The 16,628-nt window shown below is 47.7% G+C and overlaps 1 protein-coding gene across 1 annotated transcript; it reads right to left on the minus strand.

Moving 5' to 3' along the window:
- Positions 1–927: 927 nt before the first annotated feature.
- On the minus strand, positions 928–16,451 carry LOC126638509 (uncharacterized). Its single transcript, XM_050312463.1, has 13 exons — positions 13,535–16,451; positions 12,805–12,900; positions 12,177–12,410; positions 12,066–12,088; positions 10,970–11,112; positions 9,940–10,079; positions 7,053–7,700; positions 5,139–5,234; positions 4,342–4,575; positions 4,188–4,210; positions 2,918–3,054; positions 2,416–2,446; positions 928–1,278 (listed from the first exon to the last, which is right to left on the minus strand). The coding sequence occupies exons 1-13, from the start codon at positions 14,159–14,161 to the stop codon at positions 1,158–1,160; spliced, it is 2,553 nt and encodes an 850-aa protein (XP_050168420.1). The 5' UTR covers positions 14,162–16,451; the 3' UTR covers positions 928–1,157.
- Between the last annotated feature and the right edge of the window lie 177 nt (positions 16,452–16,628).

Here is a 16,628-nt window from a genome sequence, read left to right on the forward strand (position 1 = left end):
GCCTGGAAGCATCTATGAAATCCCTTTGTGGAGTTGGCATGTGCAGTAAAGGCTACATCAGGAAAACACAGATGTGCTTGGTCAGGAAAGAACATCCCCACCTGGCTGAGGGAAGCGATTGTCCTGCTCTGCTCTGCACTGCTGTGGCCTCACCTCGAGCCTGGTGTGCACCACAATATAAAAATACCTAAAACTCTTAGAGAGCATCCAAAGGAGGGACATGAAGATGGTGAAGGGTCTGGAGTGGCTGAGGTCACTTGGTTTGTTCAGCCGGAGGAGACCAAGGTCAGACCTCACTATGGGCTTTAACATCCTCCCAAGAGCAGAAGAAGAGCAGCTCTGATCTTTGCTCTCTGTGACCAGTGACAGGACCTGAGGGAACAACTGGAGCTGTCTCAGGGGAGGGTTAGGCTGGATATTGGGAAAAGGTTCTTCCCCCAGAGGGTGGTTGGGCACTGAACAGGCTCCCCAGGGCAGTGGGCACAGCCCCAAGGCTAACCAAGAGCTCAAGGAGTGTTCGGACAACGCTCTCAGGGACAGGGTGGGATTTTTGGGGTGTCCTGGGCAGGGCCAGGAGCTGGAGTGGATGATCCTTGTGAGTCCCTTCCCTTCAGCATATTCCATGATCTGTACCCACGGAGATGTGACCGTAAAGCATCTTTGTGTGCTACTAACCCTGGTGGTTACCATGGCTCTTTGAACACTCTGTGGAAGCATTAAAATGTTGCCTCGAGGTTGATCCATACAAAGATAAGACACTGCTACAAAGACACTTGTGTTGAATGGGATAATCCAAATCTGTAGCATGGTCCTGAACAGCTTTCTACTGCAGCCACCCACAAACAATGCTCTCAAGAACTAATTCCTGGTAATGGCATGAAATCACACAGCCTTGCTTATCTGCACCATTTATTTGGTTATCCAGCCACCTAATGACAACAGAATCACCACAAACAATAGTGCACAAATATAATGAGAACCACGAGGTGATACAGCCCACAGTTTGGAAAACAACAGAAACCAAAGATTTTCTTACATTCATGTAATTCTTAGCACTTCATTTTTAAATTTGCATCTGCTACAGAATTGATTTGAATGGAAGGGATGCAGGGGAGGTCAAGACACTTGGCAGATTCTCATTATTAAAGGTAACAATATTAAACTTTTCCTTTCCATCTCAGTTCTGACGTTTGTTCTTCGCCTCTCTTTTTCTGCTGGTAATTCGCGAACCAAGAAGTTTTATATCTGTCACATGCTAGTCCTTTACTTTGGTTTGCCCTGTAGGAATACACAAGATGGAAAAGTTGTAGTCACTGTAATAATAGTCATATTTTGTTGCTATGTTAATAACATACTTTACAAGTTGCTGCCAAGTAGAGCTTCGCGTTCCCTCAGAAAACAATATTTCTTTTCCCTTTCGAGTAGCTGTCTCATTCCATATAGACCACAGCCATTGGTATGTCTGTAGAAGACTGAGCTCACAAGACAAATAAATGGACATGTACACTGATTAAAAGATATACCTCCGGATGTGCTCCAAAAATTAAAAAGTGATGAAGAAAGTAGGATTTTCCTTTGAATTTATGGATTAAGAAAAACCTGTTTGCAAACTGCAGTTTCAGCAATAAAAAAAATAATTAAAACCATCTTTTATATGACTTCTAAATAACATTTATTCAAAAAAGCTTGTGGAACAGATGCACCACTGTGCCCAGCAGAAATATATCTGAGCATTGGACTAGTGCTATCTTAAGAGAAATAGTGTTCACACATTTCATATCTCCTGCAGCATTTGGTCTGGGAATCCTTTCAGGCACTGGGTTTGCTCCAGTTTCTGCTCAGTTGGTGGGAACCCCTCTTTGGTCTTTGCTTGGAACAGGCTCAGACTTTAGTGAGTGCTGAAGCAAAGCCAGTGTCTCCCTCAGGCTGAAGATAAATGATTTCTCTGGTGAGTTCCCAGAGATTTCTGCCCAGTGCAGATTTTGAGAGCTGTGCCCTGAGGCTGCTGGTTCACCTCTGGCAAAGAGAGGAGATGCACACAAAAAAAATGCCATTCACATTTTTAGGTGAGAGATTTTCTCTGCAAGACTCACAGTGTCAAGCCAGAGTTCTGAGGAATAAACAGTATTTTTTAACACTTAGGAATTTGAAGAGGTACCAATAGCTGAAGCTCCACTGTAAAGAAACGGTGTTGAATGTTAGTGCCTCATGAAACACAAATCACATCTTGTTAACAGCGAAATAAGAGATGTGAATGGACCTGACCCTCCTCTTTTGAGAGGAAGGACAGCCTTCCAGACTCTGCTGGGCTCTCCTTGAAACTGAAGCAGAGAAGCACAGGACACAAGGTCCTTAAATAAAAAACTGCTGGAGAAATTTGTCAGCAACATTTTTTAAGTAAGGAAAAGGATTTACCTGTTCCACTTAATTTGGTTGGCGAGTACACCTAAAAAAAAAGCAAAAAAGAGATGGAGAAGAATGGTTAACAAAGCTAGCAACAAATTCAAGTTTAAGGCTTTGTACTGTATCCCTGGGTCTCATGGTCAGAGATTAACTAGGTGGGGATAGGGGTGGGCAAATGAAGAACACATTTCTTGAAAGCACGACTGAGCACCCAAAGACATGGGAAGTTGGTGGGAGCAGGAAACCACATCAGATAGAGGAGAAACTGGCCTTGCACTGCTTAGGAACAGACTTCTTCCTCATTATCCTCAGAAAAATCTTTCTGCCCCCTTTCCCCTCCCCTCTCCAACACTCCCAAGATCCCACACAAATCCACATCAGCCCCTCAAGGCCATGTACATGCCCTGATTAAAGCAGATGCTGATCAGTGGCCATCAGCCAGGACTATGGGTCGCATGGATTGCTCTTTTCCAGTGGGTCAGCAGCTCAAGGCCGGTGGGTCAGGTCAGCTCACCTTGCAGTTTGCGCAGGACACAGTCCAGGTCCTTCGTGAAGTACCGCATCAAGTCTTGGTAGCAGCCAATCCTGGTGTGATCCACCTGCACCACCACCACGTCTGCCCTGTCAATGTTCGAATTCTGCCTCGCAATCCTAGGGCACAGACAGTCATTCCACCAAATGCAAACCATTTAGCACTTAAAAGCTAACAGACTTCTTCACTAGGATTCTTTGGAGGGTCCTACAAAGAGGAGGGTGCTTTGGCAACGTGAAGTATTGGGTAAACAGTTGTTATATAACAATTGTTATATATTTTTATTTGTTTGGCAATGCCTTTTGCTTATCAAAGCTGGATGGTAACTTTCAAATGCTGATAGGGAGAAAGGGGGAGGCATTTTGATGACACTTGTATGTGAATAGTGCCTTGACTTGATGCTGTCGTAGCACAACCGCTGCCATGACGGAACAAAAATGCCAAACGTACTAAATGGTATCCAGGCTCCTGGAAAATGATTTTGATCCCACAGGCTAGAATTTGACATGCAGCACAGCTGTAAGTAACAGACTGCACTGCTGTGAGCACAGCCCCAAGATACGCAATGATTCAAATCCAAGTTCAAACTCAGCTTTAATCTGTACAAGTTACAGAGATGACAACATCCAGGTAGATGTTTGAGCCAGCCCTTCATGCAGCTGGGGCCTTCAGTGCTGCTGCAAAGCCTCCTGTGGATCTCTAACTTACTGTCAGTGTGGATTTGCACCACCGAATTACAGCTGACACCCAGGAGTCACTTAGGAAGTGATAAGTTATAAATTAAGCATATCACTGGCAAGAGAACCAGTAATAAATCTTTCCAGCTACTAAGCTTGTCCCCAAACCAAAAACTTTGTGGGAAACGAGCCAGTTACCTCTGCAGCCAAAGGCTGTTCACTGGGACTCAGCTGAAGGAGGGTCACCAATGCACATCCACAAGAGAGCACCACTGTAAACTGAACCCTATGGGCTTCATCTCAGATACAAACTTTTTTTCTGGCAATAAATGTCAGTGGTTTTCATCAGAATACAGCAAGGAAAACAAAATTTAAAGGGACCACTAGAGCAGCAGGCAGGTATCTCTCCATCCTTGTTAATTGTGTGGATGTGGTGCCCTCTGTCTCACTGGAATAGGGAACAGCTTTGCAGCACAGGGTGGCAGGACTGAGGGGCACAGGCAGTGGGGTCTGATTCCAGTTGTCACACCATACGTTTTCAAAGAAGAAAACAAGTGTTTACAGGTGGAACATACCTGTCTGTGGCCAGTTGAAATTCCTACAAAGACGATTATCAAAAAATAAATTAAAAAAAAGAAAAAGAAAAAAATTGTTAGTGTGATTATCAGAAAGGGAAGCTGCCTGAGAAATAGGCACATCCATGAAGAAAAACAGAATATCACTGCTTACCTTGAAGAAGAGGAAAATATCTTGTCGCTCTCTCATCTTCTGCAAAAGCTGAAGATTCTGCTTAACCTCCTTTCTCCTCTCTTCCATTTCCTTCTTCACTTTGTTAATGTCTGCCAGTTGTTTTTTCTCATTAGACTGAATGTCACTCAGGATCTTCTGCTCTTTCTTAACCAACTCTGTCTTTAACTCATCAAACAGCTTTTGTATCTGAGAAGTCACTGTCTTTGTATTGGTCTAAATGAAGAGATTAAGAAAATGGGTCACAAGCTCAGGAACCCCACACTTCAGCTTAGTGCCTCTCTTTATCAATTTGGATTGTATCTATCCTTTGCACTGGCTTTAGAAGGAAGCAGACAGTAAGCATTTGCTTAGAATATCTGATTAAACAGAGGCTTATGAAAATTAATCCTGATATAGTAACAAAATCAGATAAAATTCAGCTACCAATGTGAGAACTGTATCTGTACACACTGAGAACTCCACCTGTAGATGCAAAATGCTTTTTTCTAATAGGTAGAAAACTTTAAAAATATATAATGACATATACAATCTGTGGTCTGCCAGTCCTGTAGCCTGTGCGACCACAATAAAGGGTGGAATCCCCCAGCTGGTTCCTCCTGTGGAGCTATGCCGGGAGGCTGCGAGAAAACTTGGCTTCTGGCAGTTTCTTACACCATTGTTTTCCCTGTTTTGGATTATATCCCTTTCTATTCCTCTGCTTTTAACAGCAGAGTTGCCATCACTTACTGCTGGGAAATTGTGAAGGAAATTGAATTAGCAAGGATCTGGGTACCAACCTTGAGCTGATTCTCACTTTTCTGAAGATCTTCTAGGGCGGTAACCAAGGCACTTTCATATTGCTGCAGCCGTGTCACCGTGTTCAAGAGTTTAGTCTGGCAGAAGGAAAGACAGCACTGAGCTTCATAGCAGGGACAGCTTTAAACCAGACTGGCAGTTTGTGGAGCTGAAATGGCACAGGCTCCTTCTGCCTGCCCTCTTTCACCAGAGTCCTACCTATAATAAACTGTGTTCACTTGTCAACTTGTAAAGATAAGACATAACAGGAAACTGTTTAATTTTTATATATGTGTGACTTTATGGTAGGTTAATTAATAACTTTCCCTTTGAGTAAGTAAATTTCATTTTAAATCAGTAAATCTCACTTTATCTGTTAAAGCTTCACAGAATCTTCACATGTGCCTTAATGTGGTCCAAATCCTTAGTTTTCATCTGTCAGCAGCTGTGGGATCTGAGAATAAGGTAATAACCAATTATCTTTTCTGAAAATCAGCAAAACAGCAATACTTACTCACCCAGCTATTTATTTTAAGGGATACCATGATCGTTGAGTGCTGTGGAACTGCACAATAGCACAGTTAGAGGAGACAGTAAACCTTGCTCTTTGGGGATTAGACAGTCTCTGAGTGGCTTTGGTTGCTTCCAGCAGTGTTTTCACACCTTGAGCACCCATGAATGGCCATGACAGACACACCTCCCAGACTTCCATTTTTTTAATAAAAATCATGCCAGAAATTTTAGATTTTCCATGAGATAGTTGTCATAGCTGTCACAGAAATTTTAATTTTTGAAACATTAAAAGACAAATCAAATTTGATCAAGGTTCCTCTCACCAAAACCCTTTTACAATTCCTTCTGAACAGCTGCATTACCGATTTCACTGGCTATCCTGGGGAGTTTGAAAAATAACCACCCAAGAGGAATATGCAGCAGAGATCTCAGTTTACCCACAGGGATGGATCCCCTCTAGTCAGGCCAGTGTTGCTCCTTTATCGGCCCCAGGGATGAAGGAAACGGCCCCTGTCTCACACAACTCACTTGTGCTTGGCAGCTCTGAATTTTTTATATGTAATGTGAGGGAGGAAATTTGTGATAACTGCAAAGGGTGCCTCCTACTAATTCCTGAGGAGGCTGTGACCTGTCCTGAAGTTCAAAGTAAGCCAGGCATTTCCTACCCAGGCACTGGATTCCTACATGCTCTATTTTTTTAGGCTCTAAACTGAGCCCAGAAATTTCAAATGCAAGGCACTGAGCATAGCAAATGCATTTTATCGCCTCAATCTCAGCTGATTCTGGAGAATTTCAAGGACAGCAGCTGGACTCAGAAGCAGGAATGTGGAGGCCCCCTGTCTCTGTATCTGCTGGGCCATTGGCTCAGCAAAATTTATGGCAGAGGGAGGAACTGCAAAATCACATAATCAGTTAGGTTGGAAAAGACCTCTGAGATCATTGAGTTCAACCTGTGACCCATCCCCACCTTGTCAACTAGAGCAGAGCACTGAGTGCCACATCCAGTCATTTCTTGAGCAGAGCACTGAGTGCCACATCCAGTCATTTCTTGAACACCTCCAGAGATGGGGACTCTCACTCGCTCTCCCATTTCCCCACACGCTGAAGGATTTACCCACCCTTGTCCCAGTCAGCCCCAAACACCTCTCCGCTCTTCTCCCTCTGCTTAGCTGGTCAGGCTGCTCTGGCAACACAAACGAGGAAAAGAAAAGCAAATTCCAGCACAATGCACCAGTCCCTGATGGGGCAGATATGAAATCCCTGGAGCTGTTGCCTGCCTGCCCCCACTCCCCACCCCAATCCCCATTCCCTGGTGAAAGCCCCACTGCCCCTCCTGTGGCTTCCTCCAGCTCAGGGGTCAGAGCAAATCCCGCAGGAGCCGTGGGGAGAGAAGAGCTCCTTACCAGCTGCTCGTCATGTCCCTCCTTCAGGGTGATGACCCTGTGGTTCATGTGAGCCCCCCTGGTGAAGCAGAGCATGCAGATGTACTGCCCCTCCCAGCAGCAGTAGTATTCCAGCATCCTGCCGTGCTGCAGGCACCTCCTCTCCTCCACCACACCGCCTGCTCCCACTTGCACCAGGATGTGGTCCCGGCAGGAAGCCTTGGAGTTGTGTTTGTTCAGATGGGCCTTGCACAAGGACGCATCGCAGATCAGGCAGGTTTTCACCGCTGGCTGGGTCTCATCCAGGCAGTACTCACAGGGGAACACCTCTGTCCTCTCCTCTTCAGAGCCCTTGCCGTGTTTTTCTTTGGAAGTCTTGGCCTGAAATGCCTTCACGATGTTGCACAGGTGGAAATTTTTCTGCAGCTCCAGGTTGGGCCCCAGGTAGAGCCTGCACACGGGGCAGGTCAGAGGAGCCAGGGATTGTTGCCGGGCTGTGAGCACCTTCAGGATGCACTGCTGGCAGAAGCTGTGACGGCAGCTCAGCAACACTGGGTCCTTGTAGAGGCACAGGCAGATGGAACAGATGAGTTCGGCCTCCAGGCTGGCACCTCCTTCAAACTCCTCACTAGCTTTTTCCATGGCCGCAGAGATGGCGCCCAAGCCAGACTGCGAGAACGAAAACTAGCAAGGTGGGAGAGCCAGCCCAGACGCTGCAAGTACTCCCTCTCCACCCCCGCACAGATGTTCCCTCTCCCGGCTCCACCCTCAGACGGTTCCTGTGCGCCCTGGCAGCCACTTGGGGAAGTTTTCCCTTAGTCTCGGGCAGCACTGCTCCAGTGTGAGCTCCCGCTGGGATGCTGGGAGCACAGGGGGCTGGGGAGGGCACGAGATGGACAATTCTCTTGCAGCCTTCTGCTCCCCCCCCCCCCCCAAGAAAATTTCTCCATTCCACAACAAGGGCAGCAAATTTGAGATTAACCCTGGCTGAGAATGAGCCTAACAGGGGTAAGCCAGGAATACCCTCTGCATTGGCTACAACTCCCCAACAGTCCCAGGTACTCCCTAGGGGTAAAACAAGAACCTAAAGGAAACTTGAACTGGGACTTGTTGAGGCGCATCTACCAGCAGCCAGCTGACAGGAAAGTGGGGGTTGGTAAATGCTCTCAGGCACTCTAGGATAGGAATAGCCCTGTACCATGTCATGAGCCTTGCTTACCCCTCTTTGTGCTTACCCTCTTGTGTACTACCTGAGACAAGGCAGAGCAGCAGCCACTGCAGGTGCATTTGGGAGACCCAGCTCTACCTGCATGGTTTTCCATATCATTTTGGTGTATAAAATGAAAAAGAAAAAACACAGCTTTCTTCCAGGACTGAACATGAATGTATTTTAGCATATGAAAACCTATAGTGTCTCTCAGGGTCTTTCACTATCCCTGCTGGGATGAAGAGCTTCTGCTTGGGCCGCTTAATGCAAATACTCTGACTGTCTGAAGTCAGCAGAACCACAGGCAGCAGGCAGGAATATCATCTCTTCCTCTCCAAGGTGTTTGGACAGTCGTAAAATCTTACTAATCCATACCACATATGGCACAGGGGGTTTTGCTTCTGTACCGGATGCCTTCGGTTGTGCAGGACTGGCAGAGGCAAAAACTGCTGCCTTAGAGCCAAGATAAGCATTGCTGCTGCTTAGTTTTGTTGCAGTTCATATTGTGCTCTCCACTTTAGGACAAAATAAATTGCCACTGACTTTTGCAAATTAAATGACTTTAATAATGTGCTGCCAACACAGTATTTGATACAGCTGAGCAAAAACGAGCAACTTAATGGTACTTCCACCATGGTTAACAAAACAAATAAAAGAGAAGTTCTTGCAGTAAGAAGCAGTGTGCTGTGACATACCCCACAGAAGCCATCACAACAACCCACAAACCATTTTTTGATATGTTAGCTTAGCACACCCCCTGCGCAGCAACGGTCCCAATTCCTAGGCCTGGAAACACAAAGCAACACCTTCTTCCCACATCAAAACAGGAGCTTCAAGGAGCCATCAGACATGCTGATGGCAGCATGGACAGGATACTTCAAAGGGATGCTTACTGCCTCTCTAAGCCTGAGGCTCTTAGCAGGATCTCCAGCCTTGACAGACATGTTAAATAAAGGCAGACTGTTTCTTCCACTTTCCAGTTTTGCGGTTTCTGATGCTCGTTCTACTTCGAGGCTGTTGTCCTAGGAACATGCAGACGTAATTGTGAGGCACTTGCAGGTAGCACTCAGACAGGGTACACATGATTCCAAGCTTCCAGCAGCTCTCATTGTTGGTGTTCACCTCCCAGAAGCTCTGGTCACTCTGCATGTCTGGGACAGCACTGCACATATTTGAGTCCTGTCTTGCTTTTGGTTGGGATGGAATTCATTCTCTGCTCAGTAGCTAGTACAGTGCTGTGTTTTGGATTCAGTATGAGAATAATGTTGATAACCCACTGATGGATGGTTTGGCTGTTGCTGAGCAGTGCAAGGGTCCTAAGTCAAGACCTATCAGTACCTCATGCTCTGCTAGTGAGGAGCTGCACAAGAAAGCTGGGGAGGAGCATAGCTGAGGCAGGTGACTCAAACCAGCTAAAGGGATATCCCACACCATAGAACACCATGCCCACACCATATAAACAGGGGGAGGCAGGCAGAAGGGGCTGATCACTGCTCAGGAACAGTGTCTAGACATCATAGAGTGGGCAGGTGGGGAGCAGTTTTATTGTGCATCACTTGTTTTGGTTGGGTTTTCTCATTCTCTTTGCTCCCTTCTGTTATTACTATCATTAGTAGTGGTATCATTATTATTATTATATTTTGCTTTGTTTCATTTATCAAACTGATATTATCTCAATCCACAGGTTTTACAGATTTTTCAGAATTTCCGAAAGAACCCATCAAAGCCATTATCTGAAGTAAAGCTGGGAGGAGGAGTACTGCCAACGGTAAAAGTAAAGCAATATGGATCTGGGTAACCTGGTTGACCTGTACTGCTGTGAGGAGTTGAAACCACCACCTCTTTAAAATAGAGAGAAAGAGAAAAAACACATTATGATTAACAGATAAGTGTGCATTGATGAAAGTTAGACTTCCCAATCCAAGTCATCCAAGCCAATCCAAGTCATCCAAGTCCAACCCACCCAAAGCATTAAAAGCATACATTAACTGAAACATCTTCTGCACTCTCTTAGCTGCTCCTATGTAATTCTGAGGTGGGTGGACAGTACATTTTGGGAATTGCTGCTCTTTCAGTTTTAGCATGGTGTGCTTCTTAGTGTACCCAAGGCTTCTACAGATGGTGGCCAGTTAGGTGTGCACATCACTCACTGTCACACACGCTCCGACCTCAGCTGTCTCAGTCTTGACCCATGGCTGTTGGCAAGGGCTGAAGCATCCTCAAGACAGCAGTAACAAGGGAACTCTGATTTTTTCCATTCAGCTGGACAAATACCCCACCATGTACAACCTCACGGTAGGTTAAGCTTCCAAAGCACTACAAAAAAGCAAAAGTATTTGCACAGAAAGAGCAGATTATTTATGTCGTAAACAAACTCCACCTGCTGCTGCTGTGATGAGTTCTCAACTTTCCCCTTGAATCAAAGGGATGCCACAGACAGGGGAGGAGTTGCTATTATCTTCTCTTAATCCTCATGGAAAACTCCTAGAAATTCCACACCTCTTTACCCAGAGCCTGTTTTAACAGCGTGTATCCAAGGCATGCCCCCAAAGACTGAAGCCCAGGACAAGTTTCCCTTTTTGTACACACATGTGCAAATTAGCATACAAAGTTAGGAATCAACACTTCTAGGGGCACTTCGTGTACTTGGTGTCTTGTATTACAACCCTTTCTTAAAGATCTTTTGTTGACTTTTCCATCTTGCTTTTGCTATAGTGAAATGATCACTTACCAGGTGGTGGTTTAAATGAGGACTCCATGTTTGAAAGGAATTCCTGGAAAAGGTATAGAGTATTGAGTGTTTTTGATTTATCCAAAGCAATAGGTGAGTTTGGCAGTTTCACACCATCCATGACAGCAACTGGCTTGCGTTTCCTAATACATGCAGAAAGAATCATAGAACCATAGAATCATAAAATCATTCAGGTTGGAGAAGACGTCCTAGATTATCAAGTCCAGCCTGTGATCCATCCCCACCTTGTCAACCAGACCAGAGCACTGAGTGCCATGTCCAGTCATTCCTTGAACACCTCCAGGGATGGGGACTCCACCACCTCCCTGGGCAGCCCCTTCCAATGTCTAATCACCCTGTCTGTGAAGAAATTTCTCCTAATGTCCAACTGAATCTCCCTTAGCACAGTGTGAGACTATGTCCTCTCATCCTGTCCCTTGTTCCTTGGGAGCGGAGCCCAACCCCCACCTGGCTCCACGGTCCTGTCAGGGAATTGTAGAAAGTGAGAAGGTCCCCCGAGTCTCCTTTTCTCCAGGATGAGCCCCCGCAGCTCCCTCAGCCACTCCTCACACGACTGACTCTCCAAACCCTTCCCCAAATCTGTTGTCCTTCTCTGGACATGCTGCAGTCCCTCAATGTCTTTCTTGCCATGAGGGGCCCAGAACTGGACACGGCACTCGAGGTGTGGCCTCACCAGTGCCCAGTGCAGAAGGACAATCACTTCCCTGGGCCTGATGGCCACAATATTTTTGGTACAGGCCAGGATTCCATTGGCTTCTTGTCCAGCTGGGCACATGCTGGCTCATGTTCAACCACCGTTGACCAGCACCCCCAGGTCCTTTCCCACCAGGCACTCCCAGCCACTCTTCCCCCAGCCTGTAGCTGGGGTTATTGTGACCCACGTGCAGGACCTGGCGTTTTGCCTTATTGAACCTCATGCAGTTGTCCTCAGCCCATCGATACAGCCTGTCCAGATCCCTCTGCAGAGCCTTCACACCCTCCAGCAGATCAACACTCCCGCCCAACTTACTGAGGGTGCACGCCATCCCTTCGTCCAGATCATCAGTAAAGACATTAAACCTTGGGAAGATCTTACCTGGTGTGAATTGCTGTAAAAGCCTGGAAAGACATTTTGAAAGTAGAATTAGCATAGCACAGGCCAGCCCAAGAGCTGTGTATCTCTGGGAAGGGAGATGTTGTTAGGTACCTTGGTGAAAAGAAGTACATCTTTCTGATTTCTCAGAGCCTCCAGCTCCTGAACATCATGGCTGGCTGAATGCTTCTGCTTTTCATGCTTCTTTATCTCCTTCTGAATCTGAGAAAGTTGTTGCTTCTCATGGTCACTGAGAGCTTTCAGGATCTCACTTTTTTTTTTCTCTAGCTGCAGATTGATCTCTCTGAATAGGTTCTCCAGCTGTTCCCTCTGCAGACTCTGCTTAGTCTATTAAGAAAACACTTTCAAAGCTGTAAGGGACTGTGTAGGGACATTTTCCACACAAGCTCTCACTCACAGAAAAGGGCTTGTTCTTTTCTGGGATGAGAGAAGTAACTAAAAATTGAATAAGGTTGGAAAAATAAAAAAGCCACACACCAGCCACTCATCAGGAGGCATGGATTTAACAACAACTTTCAAGTTTAACTAAGAATGTACCTCCCAGACTGATAAGAAAGTTGTTCATCATCCTCCCTCAAAGAAGAAACCTCAGAAATACATGAGAAATCACCCAGGATCTAAAAACCTTCAGAATCCATGATCTGGGAAAGGGCAAAAGAAAACCTTATCAGTTTACCAGCATGCAACCATCCCCAAAGTGATATGGAGCCTTGGAACAAACCTCTACTTCCTTCTCTTGTTTCAGCAGCTTTGCTATATTTTGATCCAGCTGAGCTTCATACTTTTTCACTTGTTTCAGAGTTTCAGGAAAAACACTCTACAAATATAACCAATGGGAGATATCAGGATAGGACTCACACACATGCATGAAACCAGCAATTTTATAGACATAGGCTAAGCTAGACTTGACAAAGGTTTGCTCACTGCATGCTCTCAGGACAAATCAACACAGAAAGGTTTACTGTGAGATTTTATCCCTGAACAAATGCCTCAATTACTAGCACAAGAAAAATAATTTGAAACTGAAAACTGTTCATGTGTAATAGCCACACACAAAGCTACTTCTGCTGCTGGCAGCTTCCCTTCTATTACTCTCTCATTAATTTTCTTTGCATAACTGCAGCTCAGGCTGATCTTTGGCTTGGAAGAGCACCGAGTGCACCAAAGCCACGAGCATGTGGTCCCACCAGTTTGCCCAAACTCTCCCCTCAGCACGGGAAGAAAGTGTTTACAACATCTTGTTTTACATCCCAGGGGCCAAGCCCAGAGGGAACCTGGGACTAAACCAAGAATAAAAGCCCAAGATGGGAATTCAACCCCATTCTGGGTCTGCAGTTCTGAAACTCGGGAGGAGTTCCAGCCCGGTGCTGCGGGCAGCTCTCCGTGCAGCAGCGCCCCGTGGTTTCCCTAGTGCAATCCCTGATCGAGCCGCTGTCCCGGCAGCCTCTTACCTGGGCATGGCCAAAAGCCTCCTCCAAACTGATGATCTCGTGGTCCTTGTGGGAGCTGAGGACAGAGCACAGCATGCAGATGCAGACCTTGTCCTGCGTGCAGAAGCATTCCAGCAATTTGCCGTGCTGGGGGCATTTCCTCTCAGCCAAAGCCTCGGCGCCACAGGGCTCCACCAGGACGTGGTTTCTCTGGATGTTCTTTGTGCTGTGCTTGCTCAGGTGGGCTTGGCACAGGGAGGCCTCGCAGGTCAGGCAAGTCTTCACGGCTGGCTGAGGCTCCTGAAGGCAGAAATCACACAGGATCACCTCCTCTTGCTGCCTCGAACTTTCCTCCTCCTCTTTGCATTGCACTTCCTGCTCTTCCTCCTCTTGATGAGCAGAAGCATCCAAAAAGTTCTGCGCTATGTTGCGGAGATGGAAGTTGGGCTTCGGCTTCCCGGCTTGGTCTATGGGGGTAAGGCAGAGTGGGCACCTGGAAGGGCCCTGCTGGCATTTCTGTTCCTCCTGGATGCACACCTCGCAGAAGCTGTGACCGCACCCCAGGGACACGGGGTTCCTGTAAACATCCAGGCAGATGGGGCAGGTCAGCTCGTCCTTCAGCCGGGCCGCAGCGCCCGCCTCGACCATGGCGCCCCAGCCTCGCCAACAGGGCTGAGAGCAAGGAGCGAGGCACTGTGGGGAAACGAAACTGAAAGCGGCAGTGGCGCAGGGCCTCCCGTTTGCTCTGCGGGCAAAAAGCTGCTGCCTCCTCCCCCTTGCAAGGGAGGGTCTTCCCTTTCCTCCGCCGAGCTTTCCGCGTCCCGCCCGCTCCGCCGCAGAAGCCTTGGCCGTCACAGGACGAGTTCAGTTCAGCAGCTCAGAGCTGGGAGCTTGGCTGCTTGAAGGGTAACAGGGCAAATAGTCCACCAGCCCTGCTTACACGGGGCTGCAGCAGCCAGGACTCGGAGCGGGAAGGAAAGCTGGCAGGAGTCCCTGTGGGCATGGGGCAGCTGGACCAGCAGGGAGAGAGGTCCCCGAGCTGGCAGGGAGCAAAAGAACCAAACCTGTCCCTCTTCACCTCTGCAAAGACACCTGGATGGACCTGTACAACAAACTGGGACTGATAAATGCTGAGAGTGGGCAAATGCATCCGTTACTTAAAAGTGCAGCCTCCTGAGTCCCTGGACAGACCTTGAGTGGCCCAAAGCTGAGGTCTGTGTCAGGGAGTGGGAAGCAGAGCCCAGGGCAGGATTTGGTGTCGGCTGGCACTGCTCAAGGCACAGGTGGGAGCTGCAGCTCCAAAGAGCAGCCCAGGACAGCTCACTGGGCAGTGAAATGAAGTCCAAGCAGCAGGTGTTTCACACTGGTCAGGGGTAGGAGCCTGGGGTGTGCTACCCATGCTACCCTGCTGCCCACACTGCCTGCCAGGTGCTAGCTAGCCCATGGCAGTGACCAAAGCTGTTCTGTTCACAAAAGCTCATGATTGACTGATTTTCCCCTCTCACAAGGCACACTGTGCTTAGCCCAGGAGATAGATAACACTGCCTCCCTCCCCTCCAGCAGCTGGAGAGGAGCCCTGTAAGATACTACAAAAGCAGTGCCTGTCTGTGTGAAAAGGAGCTGTTTTATCACTAAGTTATGCCAAAACGAAAACTATCCCACCGGCTTTTTCCAAATGGTTGGAACTAATTGCTGGGACTAATGGAGCTGCTGAACTGATGTTGACATTCACCAACAGCCCCCTTCGGTCTCTAGGTCTGCTCTCAAAAATTATCCCCAGTTAGCAATTATACTTGATAAACAATATCAGTTGTTTATTTTCCAGGAAGCTGCCTGGGAGGCACAGGTCAGGCTGGGAGGACAAACCTAAACTGTGGGTCTCTCTCTCCCTGCAGACCTTTCCTTTATGTTCTCCAGCCTTGGAACCCACTCCCGTGCCTCTGCTCCTGCATGAACCCACCCTGGGCACATCAGCACTAGCTGCCTCAGCAGCATCCCCACATTTCCCCCCTGCAAGTTCATGTTTTCATCTGTCCTGGCACTGTCACTGTGCCTGATGTATTTCAGAAAAATACTCCTGGTTTGGTGGCCCTGAAGCCTGCTGGTTTTGGAAAGCCGCAGGAATAGGCTTCCAATCAGTTCTCCACTTGAAGCAGTCACAGGGATGAGGGCTGGGTTTGGGGTGGGATGCTGGTTCTGGCTCTGTGGCTGGGCTGAGTGACCCACACTGGGTTCCTACCAACTGTGCTGGAGACAGACAGGTGTGCAGCTGCTGCCTAAATCGGTGCATACCTGCAAAAAACCAGTAGCTGGGACAGCTCAGCACCTTGCAGACCTGCTCCTTTCAGGCTGCCGGGATCTTCCTGCTCCGCCGCATCATGAAGGCACGTTCTTGATAAATCCAGTGCAACCTCTCTGACCTGGTGAGCCCTCACAGGGGCTGGCACAGGGCTCCCGTGTGCCAGATGCTCCAGGGCAGCTGCCTTCTATCCCATTGCTTCCACAGCCTGGGCTCCCCCGATGACCAGGACACCAGGACACCCTGTGCTGGGACACAGGGGCTGTGCCTCTGAGAGAGCAGGCTGGCTCCCGGGGGACTGCTCTCCTGCTTCCAAGGGGACTGTCCAGGTGCCATCCTCAGCTGTATGGCTGCTGCATCACCATCTGGAGTCTTTTCCACACTTTTTCTTGCTCTCTTACTCCCACTCAAGCAAATTTGAGGTGTATGCCCCACTTCATCTTTAACCCTCCCAGTCAGGAAGGTTTCTCCTGCAATGTGACATCAGAACAGCTCCAAAGTCCAGAATACAGAGCCCTGGCTTTTCCTGCACAAATTAAACTGGAAGAAGCCACACTTAAAATAGCGATATACAGGGATATTACCACACAGGAGCCATATCCCTGTCACTGGTGTGAGCGAGCTGGGGGGTTCTGCTACCCCCATGGCCCCAGACATGCCCCCACAGTCCAGCTGCCCAGGCAGATGCAGGAGAGCACCTTCAGCAGAGCAAAACACCTCCTCCCCGAAAACAGCCTTGCACTAACAAATTAAAATATAGCAGCACAAACTTGTTCTTTTGTTTTTTCTCTCCACTTTATAGTATATATGTTATCG

Source organism: Myiozetetes cayanensis, unplaced genomic scaffold, assembly GCF_022539395.1.
Source record: "Myiozetetes cayanensis isolate MyiCay16 unplaced genomic scaffold, myiCay2020 scf17, whole genome shotgun sequence".
In the NCBI taxonomy this organism is placed as follows: domain Eukaryota; kingdom Metazoa; phylum Chordata; class Aves; order Passeriformes; family Tyrannidae; genus Myiozetetes; species Myiozetetes cayanensis.

Excerpts from the sequence above, each read along its gene's own strand:
- LOC126638509 (XM_050312463.1), bottom strand. The coding sequence starts at position 14,161 with ATGGTCGAGGCGGGCGCTGCGGCCCGGCTGAAGGACGAGCTGACCTGC. Across the intron at positions 12,411-12,804 it reads AACAAGAGAAGGAAGTAGAG|ACTAAGCAGAGTCTGCAGAG; the intron begins GTTTGTTCCAAG and ends TTTTCTTAATAG. Across the intron at positions 7,701-9,939 it reads ATGGGTTCTTTCGGAAATTC|TCTGGCTTGGGCGCCATCTC; the intron begins TGAAAAATCTGT and ends TCGTTCTCGCAG.